This window comes from Leucopleurus acutus, assembly GCF_964270905.1.
Source record: "Leucopleurus acutus genome assembly, chromosome: 13".
Lineage (NCBI taxonomy): Eukaryota > Metazoa > Chordata > Mammalia > Artiodactyla > Delphinidae > Leucopleurus > Leucopleurus acutus.
Window position 1 is genome coordinate 8,677,915 of NC_139155.1, and position 18,831 is coordinate 8,696,745.

The 18,831-nt window shown below is 40.7% G+C and overlaps 1 protein-coding gene across 1 annotated transcript in view; it reads right to left on the reverse strand.

Moving 5' to 3' along the window:
• Positions 1–17,935, reverse strand: part of DOK6 (docking protein 6) — a gene marked incomplete at its 3' end in the record, with an annotated part of 404,645 nt that extends 386,710 nt beyond the window's left edge. Inside the window, exon 1 of the mRNA XM_082852683.1 lies at positions 17,855–17,935. Within this exon, the coding sequence (XP_082708809.1) occupies positions 17,855–17,920 (66 nt within the window). The 5' untranslated portion in view covers positions 17,921–17,935. The remainder of the gene's footprint in view (positions 1–17,854) is intronic.
• Between the last annotated feature and the right edge of the window lie 896 nt (positions 17,936–18,831).

An 18,831-nucleotide genomic window follows, 5' to 3' on the forward strand; every position in this document is an offset into this window, starting at 1 on the left:
CTCAGCACTCCAGGTGAGGAAGCATGGCAGCCCCGATGCAGGTGTGGCCAAGGCGTGATCAACCCTAGCGACCTTCACTCTGGTCACCATGCCTTCACTTACATCAATCCATGCACATCATTTTGCCAGACTAAAATGTCTAAAACACCTTTAATCAAGTAATTGCTCTGGATTAAAATCCTGCCATGTTCCCACTTTGCGTCAAACATAAAACCCAGTGAAGCGTGTTGCCTAAAGCAAAGAAAGAGGTACTGTCCCAAAGGGGTGAAATATATAAAATACTCCAAAATGGTGATACTGCTTCACTGTGGCTAGTCAAGTCCGTGTCTGTTGTTTAGAAATACCACTATCAATAGGTAAAAGTCGTGCAGTCTACCATGTTCCTGCACTTTGAATATTTTATCTTATTTACAGCTTACAGTAACCTATGGAATAGCCTTTTGGCATGTGACACTCTATTTACAGATGAGGTACAGAGTTGGAAAGTCAGTGGACTCAGCTGAAGCTCTTTCTTTCCAGAGCTTTTCCTCCCCACTATACTGTGCTAATGCTTGAAGCTTGGAACTCTTGAGTTGAGGTTTAAATCGTGTGAATAATCTGAAATACTGAGTTTTCCTGAAGCAGAGGTTTGTGGAGAGTCGTTTCAGAGACAAAAAGAATGTAGTCATTGCTAGAAGAGGGATAGCCATCAGCTCCATCGAAGTCATAAAATCACATATCATAAAAGTCAACATCAATGAGATGGAAGAAGACATTTCAGAATTACACTTTTGCATATAGGACTATTTTGGTAATGGTTTTCATGTTTAAAAATAAAGACAAGTGAGAAAATTTCATAATTCTCAAACACATTTAAAGCGACGCATGGACCTAGGTTTCAAGGCCGGCAGATTACACGCAGCAAAGGGAAAGTGTTAAAGAGCTCTGAGGACCCACTGGTGACATTATCTTTGAGATTAAGAATTGAGACACAGCAGAGTCAAAGCACTACAACAGAGATATTAAATGGCTCCAATCTATATTGGGAGGAAACCTACATAAAATAGGTTATTAAGAAAAAGTATACCATGTCCTAGTCAAGGATGCCATATCAGAGGGCAGTCTCTACTGGGGTAAGAGTGAAATACATTGTCATCAAACTGTGTGCAGTAGTTAGCACAGGTATTCTGAGAAGAAACTAGAAATGAGTGTAAAAGAATGAAGCCTTCAGACTCAGTGTTATCTTACCTCCCTTAAAATCACAGTCTTCCTCTGTAAAATAAAGATGATATCTGACCTACCCACTGAAGAAGGTGCTATTTAAAAGGGGGAACTGGGCTTCCCTGGTGGCACAGTGGTTGAGAGTCCGCCTGCTGATGCAGGGGACACGAGTTCGTGCCCCGGTCTGGGAAGATCCCACGTGCCGCGGAGCGGCTGTGCCCGTGAGCCATGGCCGCTGAGCCTGCGCGTCCGGAGCCTGTGCTCTGCAACGGGAGAGGCCACAGCGGTGAGAGGCCCGCGTACCGCCAAAAAAAAACCCAAGTTGTTGGTATGACTCTTAATGGAAAATTCCTCTTGCTCAAAAACAGTTATTATAAGGTTCTAATTCATATACTATTTGAAATTTCAAAACCAATATTAAAAATAAATATATACATAAAGAACAGTCAAAATAGCAACCGAAACAAATACAACACAAGAAATACATCTAATGTTATAGAACTTAATTTTTTTTTTTTAATTTAGGTAGCCTTTACAGAAATAGAGACACAGATGTGGAGAACAAATGTATGGATACCAAGGGGGAAAGATGTGGGGTGGCAGGAATTGGGAGACTAGGATTGACACATATACATTATTGATACTATGTATAAAGTAGACAACTGTTGGGAACATACCATATAGCACAGAGAACTCTACCTAATGCACTGTGGTAATCTAAATGGGAGGGAAGTCCAAGAGGGAGGGAATATCTGTATGTGTATGGCTGATTCATTTTGTTGTGCACTGGTGTATACCACAACATTATAAAGCAACCATTCTCCAATAAAAATTAATAAAAAAAATTTAGGTAGCCTTTAAACAAAACTTATGCAAAACAAATGCACTTTGGGGGTTTTTGTTGTTGCATGGTGTGTTCTTAGGGAAGCTAAATTTTAGTGCTTTCTCAAAGAATTTTCAGAAAGTGTCTTTAGGTGAAGTTAAAAAATATTATAAATTGAATAACATCTTTAGGTAAGATTTTTTTTTTTTTTTTATTTTGCGGTACACGGGCCTCTCACAGCTGCGGCCTCTCCCGTTGCGGAGCACAGGCTCCGGACATGCAGGCTCAGCGGTCATGGCTCATGGACCCAGCCGCTCCGCGGCATGTGGGATCTTCCCGGACCAGGGCACGAACCCATGTCCCCTGCATCGGCAGGTGGACTCTCAACCACTGCGCCACCAGGGAAGCCCTAGGTAAGATATTAAGACATTTTCTAGCTGATATATCGCCTATTATAGCCTTTGTATTGCAATTCAGTTCATAATGCTGAAGCTAATTATGAAGAGGTAAAGTACAAAGTGCCTCCAAGACAGCAGTGCCCTCCTCTATGTGTCAATCAAAACCCTGATAGTGCAGTTCTGAATATAAACTGATTCAACAATTCAGCAAAGATTTATTGACTGCCCGCTTTTGTGCCAGGCTAAGCTAGTCTGACATTGGTTCTTACCCATTGCTGTACCCCCTGTGCATAGTACATACTAGACTTGCAGGTATTGATGCTAATTTTCCTTTTCCTTCCTTTTACTGCTTCATCTTGATATATTTCATATTAATATACCCTTAATTAATACTAATAATTCATATTAATATACCCTTAATGTTAATATACAGTAACATAGTCTTGATATTTTTAATTGAAAAACGTACCAAATATGTTACAGATTCTAATTGCGTAGCAAAATGATTATTTCCTTCACCACTGATTCTGAATCCTAAATGAGTCAGATACCCAAATGCCTCAGGTGTTAAGCTATTTTTTAAAAGCAATTTTTCGGTTCCCCCTTCACTTTCTATCCAGGTACTGAAATTAACCTGTCATCAGAGAGCATAATAACTGAAACGTGTTCCTAGAGGCTGTATTTGGGACTTCATTTATTTTGTATTCTGGGCAGTTTTATTATCATTTAAAAAGGAGCTGCAACTAGGTATCACCTTGAGAATCAAAACAGATAATGGCACTTTTTGGATGGGAATGTAGCCAAGTGATCTCTTACTGGAGATACAAAATGAAATTTCATTGAATTGTTGCTGAACTTTATCTTCTCAGTAATGACATTTTCTAAAATTTGGACAAGGTGGCTCACTTTGAGCTCAAAAGCAAAGGTAGAGAAGTTTGCACTGCTGTTTGTCTCCAGAGTCAATGGAGTGTTCAAGCCGCTTGGCTCCTAGTAATTAAGGTGTCCTGTGGGCAAATATAGCTGATATAAAATAAACCTCATTTCACAGAGAACACTAATGTGCAACTGCAAAATAATCAACATTTATATTTTCAAACTAAAAAAACTTCTGCATAGCAAAAGAAACCATCCACAAAATAAAAAGGCAACCTATGAAATGGGAGAAAATATTTGCCAATCATGTATCCGATAAGGAGTCAATAACCAAAATATTTAAACAATTTATACACCTCAACAGCAAAATAACCAACAACACTCTTAGAAATGGGCAGAGGACTTAAATAGATATTTTCCAAAGAAGACATACAGATGGCCAACAGGTACAGGAAAAGGTGCTCAACATCACTAATCATCAGGGAAGTGCAAATCAAAGCCCCAGTGAGACATCACCTCACACCTGTTCGAATGGCTAACATCAGAAAGGCAAGAGATAACAAGTGTTGGCAAAGATGTGGAAAAAAGGGAACTCAGTGCACTTTGGTGGGCAGGGGAGTCAGTGCAGCCACTATGGAAAACAGTATGGAGGTTCCTCAAGAAATTAAACACAGAACTACATAGGATCCAGCAGTTTCACTTCTCAGTACATATTCAAAGAAATTAAAATCAGGATTCTAGTAGAGTTATCTACACTCCCATGGTCACTGAAGCATTACTCACATAAGGCTTTCTTTGCTTATGGGACCCCAATTCAAAAGGGCTGCAAAGATGCATATTCCTTTTCAAAGGGATACACTTTCAGTAGCTCTGTCAAGGACTTTGAGCATCATAGACCAAGGTCTGTTTCAGATCTTGTAAACTACAGTTATTTAACGTTAACAAAGTACTATGAGGTTGGTATTCTTATCCTCATTTTACAAATAAGAAAAGTGAGGCTCAGAGGTATCACATTTGTAAAATGGGGCTACATTTTGATGCCCCGCTTACATTTTTTTTTTTTTTTTTTCGGTACTAGGGCCTCTCACCGCTGCGGCCTCTCCTGCCGCGGAGCACAGGCTCCGGACGCGCAGGCTCAGCGGCCATGGCTCACCGGCCCAGCCGCTCCGCGGCATGTGGGATCTTCCCAGACCGGGGCACGAACCCGTGTCCGCTGCATCGGCAGGCGGACCCTCAACCACTGCGCCACCAGGGAAGCCCCCCGCTTACATTTTTTAATTAAACATTTTTGAGATAATTGTAGTTCCACATGCAGTTATGAAAAATAATACAGAGTGACCCTGCATTCTCTTTACTCAATTTTCTCTATGGGAACATCTTATATAGTCCACTATTACAACCAGGATGTCAATTAATACGGTCAAGATACAAAATATCCCCATCACCACAAAGATCCCTCACATTGCCCTTTTATCACCCTATCCACACACAAACTCCACTTGCTCTCCCCTGTCTATAATCTCTGGCTACTACAAATCTATTCTTCACTTCTATAATTTTGTACCTCAAGAATGTTATATAAATGAAATCACACAGTTTATAACATTTTGGGATTTTTTTTTCACTCACTCAACATAATTCTCTCAAGATTCATCTTTGGGGGTTATCAGTGGTTTAATCCTTTTTATTGCTGAGTAGTATTACATGATGTGGATGTCCTACAGTTTAACCACTCACCCAATGATGGACACCTGGTTTGTTTTCAGTTTGGGGATATTTCAAATAAATCTGCTACAAACATTTGTGTATGGTTTGCCTGTGAACAAAAGTTTTAATTTCTCTGGGATAGATGTCCAGTGGATGGTACTGCTGACGATCGTATGGCCATTGCATAATTAGTTTAATTAAGAAACTGCCACATTGTTTTCACGAGTGTCTGAACCATGTCACATTCCCAACAGCAACGTATGAGTGATCCAGGTTCCCTGCCTCTTGCCAGTATTTGCTGTTGTCACAGGTTTTCATTTTAGCCTTTCCATTAGGTGTTTACTGATAACTCATGGTGGTTTTAATTTGCATCTCACTAGTGGCTAATAATGTTGAACATCTGTTCATGTGCTTATTTTCCATCTGCATATCAACTTTTGCGAAGGATCAGTTCATTTTTTTGCCCATTTTCTAACTGGATTATTGTTTTTTAAATTTAACTGCAGCATTTTAAGAGTTTTTTATTCAAGTTCTCTGTGAGAGACATGTAGCTCGTAAATAATCTCCCCCCCTGCAATAGCTTTCTTTAAATCCTCTTCACAGGCTCTTTCATAAAGCAAAAGTTTTTCATTTTTATGAAGTTATCAAGTTTTACTTTTAACATTTAAATCGCTAATCTATTTTGAGCTATAAGGTGTGAGGTTTATGTTGAGATTCATTCATTTTGCCTATGGATGTCCAATTGTTCCCAGAACATTTATTTGAAAGATATCCTTTCTTCACTGAATTGTTTCTGCACCTTTGTCAAAAATGTGTTGCGTACATTTGTGTGGGTTCCTCTTCTAGAACAAACTTTTTCATAATTATATAGGGTCTGAATGTATGCTTCCATTAAAGCGCCTAAACTTCTCCATGGGTGAACAGAGTCATTCACTAACTATGCTCTATACGTCCACATTAGGAGTGACCACAACAGAAAATGAATTCTAGTGTCTACATATTGTTAAGGACAATTGTTTAATAACCATTACTCTAAAAATTAGTTATTTTAGTATATATTTAGTATACATAGGATTTTAGTATATTTTAAAATTTAATTGCATCACTTCCAATAACGCCATTTTATCCATCGGATGTATTAGTTGCTATTAGTTGTAATCAAAGCTGACAATGGCTGACTTAGATGGAAAAACATTTATTCAATTTTTCATTACCTCAAATCAGGAACAGAGGCTGGAGAACCAGGTTCAAGACTAAGAAACCATAAGTGACCCATTAAATTATTAAAGTTTCTTGATGAAGCTATTGCTTTTGGACAGTTTGCATTGCTTCTACTTTTGTATCAATAAATTAATCCAGGAGAAAGGACTATTCTGCGTGCCCTGTGAAGACTTCTCCACTGGGTTGCCTCTTGCATCAATAACTCAATGTCTAGACATGTAATTGGCAATACTAGCTCATTTCTCATACCCTAGTAGCAAGGAAGATGAGGAAATAATATTTTTGGTATTTTATCTTCTACAATGTGAGCCATTATTTGCTATCTTCAACATCCATAATGTGGGATTATTCTCCAAATAGTTGGAAGAACATTCAAATGCTGGGTGAAAAAAATAAATGATGGATGTCTGAACTGTATTTTTAATTGGTTTAGCTACTTCTTGAGGTATATTATAAACTATTTATCCTAGTTCAGTAGGGTTCTGTGGTAATATATAGTGATAAACAGCTTGCTTTGAAATTATTTTCTGGTGGAAAGTACTTCACTTATGCTAGAATCACTTGGGTAGATTAAAACCAAACCAAACAAATACAAACAAACAAAAACAATTCTATTGCCCAGAGATCAACTAAATAAGCCTCTCTGGGAGCCGATCTTGTCATTGCATTTAGTAAATACTAAAACAAACAAACTCAAAACCCCTCTCCTAGGATTGCAATGTGTATCCAGGGCTAAGAACCATTGCTTTAACAGGCAGAACTATTTGGCCTTGTTCGTTAAGTCAAACCCTAGAGCAGGCTTAGAATCCTTGCCTTGTTTTCCCTCCATTTTTATACAGGGGCAGGTTAGACCCACGTACACTACCTGCAAAGTTGTAGTTAGTCCTATCACTTAAATATCTTCATTTTTCTTCAACTTCACTATCACAAACCCTGGTACTAATGTGGAGGTAAATAACCTGTTGAAAACATTTCAAGACAAAATTCCCACAGGGAGAGGGTCACACTACTAGGGAAGAGCTACAGCTGACCCTCTTGGCTCTCAGTGGAGTTCCAGAGGACCACATGGCCTCTAGCTCTCACAAAGAAATCACTATAAAACTCAACCAGCTGGGACTGCTCCATTCCTGTTAATGGTGGACCAGGTAATTTAGGCCAGCCTTTCTGCTGTTGATTAGAAATGCTGGACAAATACAAAAATCATCTATCTGAAGGCATTGAAGACTACCAAGGATAAAAACTGAGAATTTTTAATAGGAAATTCTAAAAATTAGAATGAAATGAAAATCCTAGACCTGAAAAAATTACTTAAATTGATAATAATGAATAGGGTTAACAGTAGATTATTCACAGCTGAATAGAAAATTAGTGAACTGGGAGAAATTTCAGTAGAAAACATCCATCCTGAATCTTCAAGACACAAAAATAGGGAAAAGAAAAGGTATAAAGGCACAGACGTATGGTACAAATGATCTAACATATGAGTAAGGAAGAAGAGAAAAAATGGACAGAACTGATATGTGAAAGAGTAATAGTGGATAATTTTTTAGAACTGCAGGAAGATATCAAGCTAATGGAATTAAGAAGCACTATAGACCCCAAAATAATGAACAGAATAAAAACTACACCTCCACATATGATAGCAAAACTCCTGAAAACCAGGAAAAGAGAAAGTTACAAGCAGCCTGAGGGAAAAAAGGCTAATCCTTTTCAAAAGGTAGCAATATGACTGACAGCTGACTTCTCAATGCAAACAATAATAGGTTGAAAAATTGTTTGTTCTCAGTGCTGGAAAAAATACTTCTACATCGGTGATTCTCAATCAGAGCTAGCCACTAGAATTACCAGTGCCTTTTCTGGATACTAACACCCACTCCTATTTGGTCTCCTTGCCAAAAGTCCTACTTGACTACAATCCTTTCTACACACCCAAGATTCAGGGATGTTGCTGACTTGAGAATGAACATTTAACCTTTCCTGTAAACACATCAATGACTTCCTGGATTCTCAGGACAGAGCAAGCTCCTTTATTCTGGCCCTTTACCTCAACGTTCCACACCCATCCCAGGGACTCCAGCGTGCAGTCCCTCACAAATACTGAGAATCATTTTTTAATAGAGGGCTAAGTAATGTAGAGAATTATGCAAAATATCAGGATGCAACAGTATGAGTGTTAAGTAGCCTTTGGAGCGTTAAATAGTTGTTATGTTTTAAATGTATAGAAGAGTACATTTCATACTTATACATAAATTTGGTACCTTATAGCTAAACATCATGATTTGGCACTGGATGTACTTTTATTTAGAAGAATTACATAGCTAATACTTAAAGATTCCAAAGTGTAATGAAGTTTATAAAAGCATCAGTAAAATGACATGGGTCCTTTCTACAGCATAGCCCCAAGGGTCCTTAAAGCACTCAGAGAGATATATTCCTTTTCCCTAGTAAGTTAAATGAAAAGGCATAGTTTTCTAAGCAAGTTCAAATATGTCAAAAGTATGTTTTTGTTCTTTTTCTTGAATAGTATGTGAGAAGTTCCACTAGAGTTATGTTGACAGAGATAAATACAGAATTTTCTCTTACTGGTTGCCACCCTTTAAAAGTTATAGTTTTTGAAAGATACACTAAATTTCAATTTTAGACTAATATCAAATATTTTTTCCGAATAAAGTATAATGTGAACATGTAACAATTTATATTTTAAAAAGTGTGCTAAGACATTTTGTGCACATTTTCTTCTCCTGGAGTTGGGCTAGGTGCTTTTACATAGTCAGGAAGGATAACAATTCAGCATGAATGAGGACTAACAGACCATTTGGAGATATAGACATATTCTATTTAATATATAACATATATATCACATTATATATATGCATGGGTCTATGTATGTGTACATATGTACACACGTATACACACATAAACACACATACATGCATATTCAAAAGGATAGTGAATGGTCAGGAAAAGTAATTTCATATTTACAAAGAAGAAATCATGAGGAGAAAATTAACTACACGTTTACACATGCAATACATCTTATATAAAAGTTTACAAATGTAGGTGACAAAGGCATATAGCCAATTTAGAAAAATAAGGAAACTAAGGGAAAAGAAAGGAACATCATTTCAGTATACCTATTTCAACTCCTGCCACTTAAAAGTAGCAAGCCACACAAATAAACACACAACCCACCCCAGCCTCTCAGAGTTCACTGTATACTTCAGTGCTGCCTGATATTAAAGCAACAGGGTAACACAATCACACTTTTTGCTGCATAACTATGTCACCTTTTGATTTGCCAGATCCCAGTAAATGTTTATTATTTTTTACTTGTGTTTTTCTTTAAATAAACTCACTTTTCATTAAGTTCATTCAAACATAAGCTTTTATATGTCAACCTTAAACAAAAGATGGCTTTTCATAAATAAAGATAATGGTAAAATAAATAGATTTAAATATTTTTAAAACATTTTAAATTCTACCAGGACACTGTCGGTTTTTGAAGCCTGTTTTCCTTTCGTAAAAGAAGAGATTAGCTGAGTTTTAGACGGTACAATGAAAATGAAATCAAGGCCATTCAAGCGGCCTGGAGAAATATCTGTATAGAACCTCCTTACTGTGGCGTACATTCTTTCATTACATAGCTCTTTTTTTCCCTCTTTATTGAGACATAATTGACATATAACTTTGTATAAGTTTAAGGTATACAACTTAATGATTTGATATGTATATACTGTGAACTGATCAACACAATAAGTTAACGTCCATAACCTCACACAGCTGCAAGTTTTTTCTTGTGATAAGAACTGTTAAGATCTACCCTTCTAGCAACTTTCAAATATACAATACAGTATTGCTAACTATAGTCACCATTGTATATATTACATCCTCAGAACTTATTTATCTAATAACTGAAAGTGTGTACTTTTGACCTCCTTCACACATTTCCATCACCTCCCACCTGCCAAACACACTTCTATATGCAATACAGTTAGCTCAAGGCTAAGTTAATGATAATATTTGCTTTACACTATGTTACTAATTAAAGAAAACACATTTACTTCGAATAGTACACATAGCTGTTACTACCTGTCCACATATTTTGCAAAGTGGAAACTGTTCATAGTAGATATAATACTGAACTTGAAGTTATAAAACCTAGATTTGAGTATACGCACTCACACATACAAACCCAATCTGTATCTCTGTAGACCTGGCTGATTCATTTTACTTCTTTTAAATTTTAGCTTATGTATAAAATGGGGTTAAAAACTAAATATACTTTCAAAAGTATGCTGGGAGAATTATAAAATATACGTGAAAATTCTTTATAAGCTGTAAGATGCATGGTACACCCAATGCAACATGATTATGTTACGATTATACAGTCTCAAATTAGGGCTTCCCTGGTGGCACAGTGGTTAAGAATCCGCCTGCCAATGCAGGGGACACGGGTTTGAGCCCTGGTCTGGGAAGATCCCATCATGCCATGGAGCAACTAAGCCCAGGCACCAGAGCTACTGAGCTTGTGCTCTAGAACCCATGAGCCACAACTACTGAGCCCGCATGCCACAACTACTGAAGCCCACGTGCCTAGAGCCCGTGCTCTGCAACAAGAGAAGCCTGAGCACGGCAACAAAGACCCAATGCAGCCAAAAACAAATTAATTAATCAATTTTTTTTAAAAAGTCTCAAACTTCACTGTATCAATTTTTTTAAAAAGTCTCAAACTTCACTGTATTTGTCCTCCAAGTCGTTTTACTGTTAAGCCAAGCTTTATGCAATGGAGTCAGTAAAATAGCAGGCAAAGCACTTTGCACATGTTCAAAGATTACAACCACCATTCATTTCAAATAACATGAAAATAGTTTTCTTTATTAAATGAATTGCTGTTCTCTGCTCATAACAAAATATCATTCCTTATTCCATCCAGTTTGACTGACAGGTGCAATATTCTCAGTGGGAAATAGTGTTATAATGTAAAAATGAATTACTCAGAAGATAATCCTGCTCTGTATCTTCAAATAAAAACTAATGGCCACCATTGTAAAGCAATTATACTCCAATAAAGATGTTAAAAAAAAAAAAAACTAATGGAGATTTATGCAGAAAGTTAACGAAAATGTTCTCTACCTAGAATTCTTGGCCTCTCTGGACAAGTTACCCAGAGCTTGAAGAATAAAGAAAATACCGTGAGTAAAATGAAGCAAAAGCTATAAACTGAAGGCAAAGAAACTATAGTATATACTCTATTTTAATTAGTTTGTCTCAATTGGTAGAAATTACTTTTTCCTTTAAACTAGCACTTCAAAATTTACAAAATCTAGAGATGATCTGTAGATGGTGGGAATACAGGGAGCTTTTATTTGTATTGCTTGCTTTTTAAATTCTACAGTGTCTAAAACGAAGTGGATGGAAACAGAAACAGACCAACGATAGGAATACTCAAGTCTTACTCAGTAGTAGTCACATGGCTTATTATGACCCAAATAGAACAACACATGAGAATAAAAATACTTCAAAACAATGACAACGATTTCAAATACATATGTTATTTTATACTCATCCCCAATGTCAACCATTATCGAGCACTTCTGAAATACTTTTAAGGAAATTGGGAATGTAAAACTTACAAAGATAGTTGACCACTGTTTGATTACGCTATTTTCGTCCTTTAAAAGATTTCCCTGAGTACTGAGTAAAATCTTTGTTATCTGAGGGAATGCCATCTTTTAAAGTTCACCTTGACAGCAGTCATCTGTAAACCTAGCAAGTCAAAAACTGAGATGTGAACTCTTATATCTCACACCTGATTTAATGGCTTCCCCCAGGTATTGCATGGGCATAATCATTTACTATCAAAGCCAGCAAAATGTCTGGCTTTGGTTTTTACAGTTAGGCTTACTTTTATTGTCTTTGCTTTTGGCTATAAGTTTTGAAAATTCAAAGAAACTCAGGCATGTCCATATGCATACATAGGGATGTTTTAAAAAGGAAAAAGTCTCACTAATTCAGATAATAGAATTTCTTTAGAATAGCTAAAATGTCATATACACAAACATACGGTTGCAAATAAATTAGTATAGAGAGATTGAATAGAAGGTATACAAGACCATTTTCTACTCTAAAATTCTAAGAACAAGTGATTTTTGCAGAGATATATATAGATACAGAAATAAGTGGTATGTACACATGTTAAACGTATACATAATAGCCACCATAAATAAAAATCTGAAAGAGAAAGAGAGCTCAAATAATTAAAATTTTTATACATTCTAAATCCATATTTAATGAGAAAGAGGTAAATGATAAATCACCATGGATATAATGGATCCATTTCAGAAAGCAAAATGCCCAGCATATACAATATTCACAAATGGGTAAAGATTTAAAGGCACCCAATACAACTTCTACATCTTAAATACTTAAATTGAGAACTCATATCTGAGGTAATGATCCTGAAAGTTCTTTTGAACTTTTGAATGGTCAGAATTATTGTTATTTATATATCTTATCTTAAATACATTTATTGTATCTAATTCTTGGCAAATTGGTAATGCATTTCATACATGATATAATCGCTCTTCACAAAATAGTTTCTAGAGATTTGGGAGACCAGAGAAATTTTCAAATGCTCTATGGACCAAAAACGATGCAAATGCACCCACAAAAATTCCCATTCATATTAATGAGGGAGATTCTGTAACGGGATAAATTTTCAAAAACATCTCTCATAAATACTCTCTTCCATCATCAGATAAAAGCTGTTTGTAAAAGGACAGGAAAATTCAGAAGAGTTTATGAGAAGCAGATAAATAATCATCAAACCAGGTATGGGGGTGTCTCAAGGTTTTAATCAAGGAGGGAGAGAGGGCATGAGATAGATGAATCCACAATAATTGTTAAAACAAATGGAGACTATGCAAAAGAGAAAATCCTGAATAGATGATTAGCTCATAAAGTTGGTGCTCATCAAATACTCCAAAATTGTGCTCTATATTTCCCTGCTTCCCTTACAGCCAGGTGGGGACAAGGTGATTATTACTGACCTAGTGTACCATGAGCGGTGGTGATATAGGAGGTATCCACTGTTAACAACCTTGACTTAATACAACATGACTCTGGAATATTCACACACACACACACACACACACACACACACACACACCCCCAGTGTACGCCACCTGATAAACAGTAGATGCTCCATGATTTGACCATTTGTTGCGCATGTAATACCACCCTATCCTGAGACACTCCTTCAATACCCACACATACTAATCCAATCTCTCACCTAACTTTGAGTAAGAACTAGAAAAAAAAGCTACATAAAATACTACTTGTCTATGCACAACGTGCCTGTGAATATTCACAATGATGTATTTGAATAGAATTCCTTGAAAACAATGATGTGACAGTCTAGAAGCAGTCAAACTGCAGAATTACTGTAGACTATTTGCAGGCTGGAATTTGTACACTGATGGCAATGATGGTGATGATATGGTGATACCACTGCATAATGCTGCATTTACTTTTGCTACATTTATAGAGTCAATAAGCCCCATATAAAGTTAGTAACAGTTTCAGCAATTGTGTTCTTAGTTTATCTGCAAACCAAGAACAGGTTGGATATTTTGCAATATATGCCTTGCTGACTAAATTTAACCTATTAGAGGTCAGAAGAAAAATAGATAATAAAGGCTAAGAGATAAACAATATTGACCAAAAAGCATTTGCTTTGTTTTATTTTTATTAGAGTTTTTAAGTACTCTTTTCTTCAAAAAAAAAAAAATACTGGCCACCATGGTATCTTGTGAATTATAATATAAATCATGCAACAGATAAGATGGTGAGAACTAAACTACAGTAAGCGCTTTTAAATCCTGCAAAAGGAAAACAATATATTCATAGAAATGGTAATGTAATATAATGAAAAATTAATAGAGAATTTAAAGAAATGATTCTTTATAAGAGTCATCATTATACTTTTAATGATTTAATACCTTCAAAAATGTAATGACTGGGACTTCCCTCGTGATGCAGTGGTTAAGAATCTGCCTGTCAATGCTGGGGACACGGGTTCCATCCCTGGTCTGGGAAGATCCCACATGCCACGGAGCAACTAAGCCCTGCGCCACAACTACTGAGCCTGCTCTCTAGAGCCCGCGAGCCACAACTACTGAAGCCCGCACTCCTAGAGCCCGTGCTCCGCAATGAGAAGTCACCGCAATGAGAAGTCCACGCACCGCAACGAAGAGCAGCCCCCACTTGCCACAACTAGAGAAAAGCCCGCGTGCTGCAGCGAAGACCCAACGCAGCCAAAAATAAATTAATAAATAATGACTTAACAAGCATATTTTTTAAAGGACAAGAGTAAAATTCAGGAAGATGATTCTATTTTTTCTCAAAATTATTTTCCTAAATGGAAGAAAAACTGATTAATGATCCAAGACAAATTTGAAAGCAAACACCAAAAATAAGTTTAACACTTAACTACTTCACCCAACTATTTGGCTAAGGAATTATCCTCAACAGGTAGCACTAGGTTCTGTAAAAAGACACAGGGCAGGGGCCCTTTCAAACACTTTGACCTGGAAGCACCTCTGGAAGGGGTGCCCCACTGCCTAGATGGCAGGAAATGCTTTTCTGCCCTCATTCAGCATAATAATAAGCACTAACTTGTGAGGAGTAAAGGACACATTAAACATTTTATCTCAAAATATATTTTCATGTCATCATTTTCATCTCTGATACAACTGGCCTCATAACCAGGCCTTTTTCTCCCTTAGAATACTATAAAATTTGGTTCTTGAAAGCATGCATTCTACCCATACTAAATCAAATATCTGTGCATATTTAATTAGAATTATTTTTATTGTGAAATTTAATTTTGAACATAACCCATAAAAGAACCATTATGAGTTAAAAGTATTCTTTTATTTAGAAAAGTTCATAGTTCTGAGCCCATAAAATTATGACTATGTATTATTAACTAGGAAAACTATGCTTAGATAATTCCTATAACTGATTCCTATCATCTAATGCTTAGATAATTCCTATAACTATGATTTTGGGTATGATTATACATTTTCATTTTTAAGGCACATGATATTCACTTAGTGTTTTACTATCTTACGGGACCCATTTAACTTATTAAGCTTCACAGAATCATCTGTGTGAAGTTCTGTCATTGGAATTCACCCTTCTGAATACTAGCATATTCTGAATAGAAAAGTTGCTAAAGTTTTTTAAAATAAATAATATTCTCAAAAATAGCCAAGGTTAATTTAGTTTAATATTTTGATATTAAAACAATGCAAACTGTTTCAACATCAAACTCTGAAGTAAACATGCTTTTATTGTTTTCTGTGAAGGCTGTCCTTTACACATGCATAGCTCTAAACAGTGGGTGTGGAAAGAGATGCTTTGGAAATGAAATAAACATCTGCACACATCTTTAGGGGGGAAACGGTGTATGGTGTTCTAAAAGGGCATTTCAAAGGCTGTAAATGCCATAGTTACCCAAGAAACATTCAGTGCTCTTTCCCTGGATCTTATCTTATAATTAAGATGCAAATTCAGTTTTAATTATATGAAATCCTGGAAAGCTCTGATGGGGGAGGAATCCTATAGACTCCAAGGCCAAGTGCGCGAGGCGGGGTTCTCAGCGTTCTGTTCCTTAGTCTGATCTTCACGTACACGGTGACTGTGGAAGCAGATGCACATCTCCCCGGGGGACTTAAATCATCCATTAGCTTATAGCGTGTGAAGTGTCAGACACAATTGAGATTTCAAGAAGACGCAAGAGCGAGAATGATGAGCAAGCATCCCGTGGGAGAGCAAAGGGCTTCAAAGGTCAAGTTCCTGGAACAGTTCTTACCCCCCTCTCCGCCCTCCGCGCCCCCAAGCCCTAGCTCCGCACTTCCTGTCTTGGCCGATGGCTGTCAGGGTGACAGATTTGAGCAATACGTCGGGGCCGCGAGAAGCCATCAGCCTGCCGGACAACTGCAGCTTTTCACGAGGGTTCTTCCTTCACTCCCTGGGAAAGAATGAGGCGCATTCTTCTACCCAGGAGCGGCCCTTGAAACCCGGCCGAGGGTCTGCACGCCGCGTCTGCCCTCTCTCGCCAGGCGGGGCGCGCAGCAGCGCACCGAGGCGCCAGGCGGGGGCGAGGGGAGCTTTGTCCTCACCCAGGTTTGTACTCCCCACTTCTACAGGTCTGCTGAAGTTGGAGAATGGGTCCCGTGTGTCCTTGGGGTACAGTCTGCATCTCGAACGTGAAACCCAACGGGGGCAGCACAAAAAGGCAAGTCTGCCTGTCCCCTCCCTCCTCCCCCAACACCTGTGTCCACCAACTCGCGCAAAGCGGCTTCTGGGTGCGAGGTGATCCTTCCTCTTTTAGGGACTCTACCCCACCTTAGTTTTCTAACGATACGTTTAGCATTTATTTTCTTTCTTTCTTTCTTTCTTTTTAATGAGAATAACGAAGTTCTCCCTCCTTCTCTTTCCCTCTCCAAGTTAGAGTAATTCATCCATTCAGCAGGGAAGGCAGCGAATGTTCTAGTTCAAGGCCGCTTTGCCCCAGGATTCCGGAGCTCCGTAGCGTGAGGTGGACATCCAGGGAATCCGGAAAGCGGGCACTTTGGCCCCCAGATCGAGTTTCCCTCGCGTTCTGGACAGGCCCACCCAGGCCGGCCTCGGGTGCCCACTCCCCCAGCGCGCGCTTCCGCGGGGACCTCTACCCGTCGCTCCGACCGTCCCCCCACGTCTGCTCACTCTGGCGTCTCTCGGCCCAGGTGCCCGCCCTCCCCTCCCACTCCCTGCAGCCCACCTCCCAGGTCCTCTAGGGCCGTCTACGCGTTCCTCTTACCTCCTCATCCGGTCACTGGAGAAGTTTTAAACCCTCGGGGGTCTACACTGTTTCTCTCCCAAGTCGGGCAGAGCATATCTCAAAAAACCAAGAGAAGGTCTCCCTAAACTTTTCTGTCGCGAACGCTCCCGTGTCAGCGGCCGTGAGCACACACCTGCGTGCACGCGGACTTAGGGCCACCTGTCCGGGCGCACTCGCGGCCAGGGAGCCTGCCGGTGGGCAACTGCTCAGGGAGCACGAAACTCGCCGGCAGTCGCTGGCAGGGACGCGGGGCGCAGGCAAGGCATCAAAAGAGAATTTCGAAGCGGGCTGGGGAAGCGGGGAAAATGGTGATTCTAAACGCACACACACACACACCAGAGCGTGTGTCCACGTCCTGCACACAGAGCAGTTGTACCCGAAGGCACACACTCCTGAGAACAGAGCATTGTGGATTGCTCTGAGTATAAACCCCCTCTGGGGCGCATTCATCTCGGAACTGACCATCCCTTTCGCCTACAAGACTTCTTAGTCTGGGTCTAAACCAGCGCCGCGCACATGAGGACGGGGACCCAGGCGCTCCCGGAGCCCTCAGCCGGGTCTGCAGAGCCCCCCGAGGCAGGTGCGGGCCCCCAGCCCCGCCGAGCAACAAGCGGGCCGTCCGCGGGAGGGCCGGGTCCTTCTTTGCCTCTGCCCCCGAGTGGGTCACCTCTCCCCGCCCCGCCCCCCATCGCCAGCTGCGCCAAACGGGCGCAGGGGAAGGAGAAAGCCTAGCGAGCGACTCACCCCCAGCTTCCTGCTGCGGATTTTCACGTAGCCCTGCTTGACTATGTCGTTAAAGTTGGAGGCCATGGCCAGCGCGTTCGGCTTCCCCGAGTCGAGAGCTGCCGTCCGCCACGGGGTCCGCGCAGGTCTCGCATCCAGCCGGCCGCCGCCAGCCGCCGCCCGGTGCCCCCGAGCTCCCGCCGCCGGGGACGCAGGCTGGGTGGCAGGGTGACCGCGGACGGGGAACGCGGCCCGGCGCCGCGAACAGCGCCCGCCCTCCGCGTTCCGGTCCTCACCTTCGCCCCCCGCCGCCGCCTGCTGCTGGCGCCCCCTCCGCGCAGCCGCCGCCCCCGGTAGCACCCACGGGCTGGCGCCTCACTCGGCGGCGCACAGCTGGCCGGAGTGCACCATCGCGGCTCCCCAGCGCGGGGGGGAGGGGCGGAACGGGGGGGGCGGGCCGATTCGCCGCCCGGCTCCCTCCCCCTGGCCCGCGGGGTGGCTGGGCTAGAAGATACTCGCAAGACGCGCCCCATCACTCGCGACTCGGGCGGGGAGCTCCTCCCGCCACCCGCGCCCGGGGTCCCGCTCCCACCCGGCTCCCTGTGCCAGCCACGCTCTCCTGGGTGCGGGATTCCTGAGGCCACGGCTCCTCATTCCCGGGCTCTTAATCTCCACTCCCAAGCTGGACACCGGGGAAAGGGCGGTGGGGATCCTCCCAGGGAAGAAGGCCAACGGGAGCAAGGCAATTGTTTATTTCAATGGCCGTGTTTTACAGTGCATTTTTATTCCTAAGCGCACGCTCGCGCTCCAGGTCTTTGCCCCGTTAGGTTAGGAACTGTAAATCGACGCCAAGCCCTTCCCGGTGCACACAAAGAGACCAATCGTGCGCATGTGTCTAATCCCTCTGCTGCTGGAAAGACTGGAGCAATCAGGCGAGGCCCCGGTCTCCGACGTCCTCTCCCGAAGAAGCCGTGAGCGCTGGAGTGGAGTGATTTATG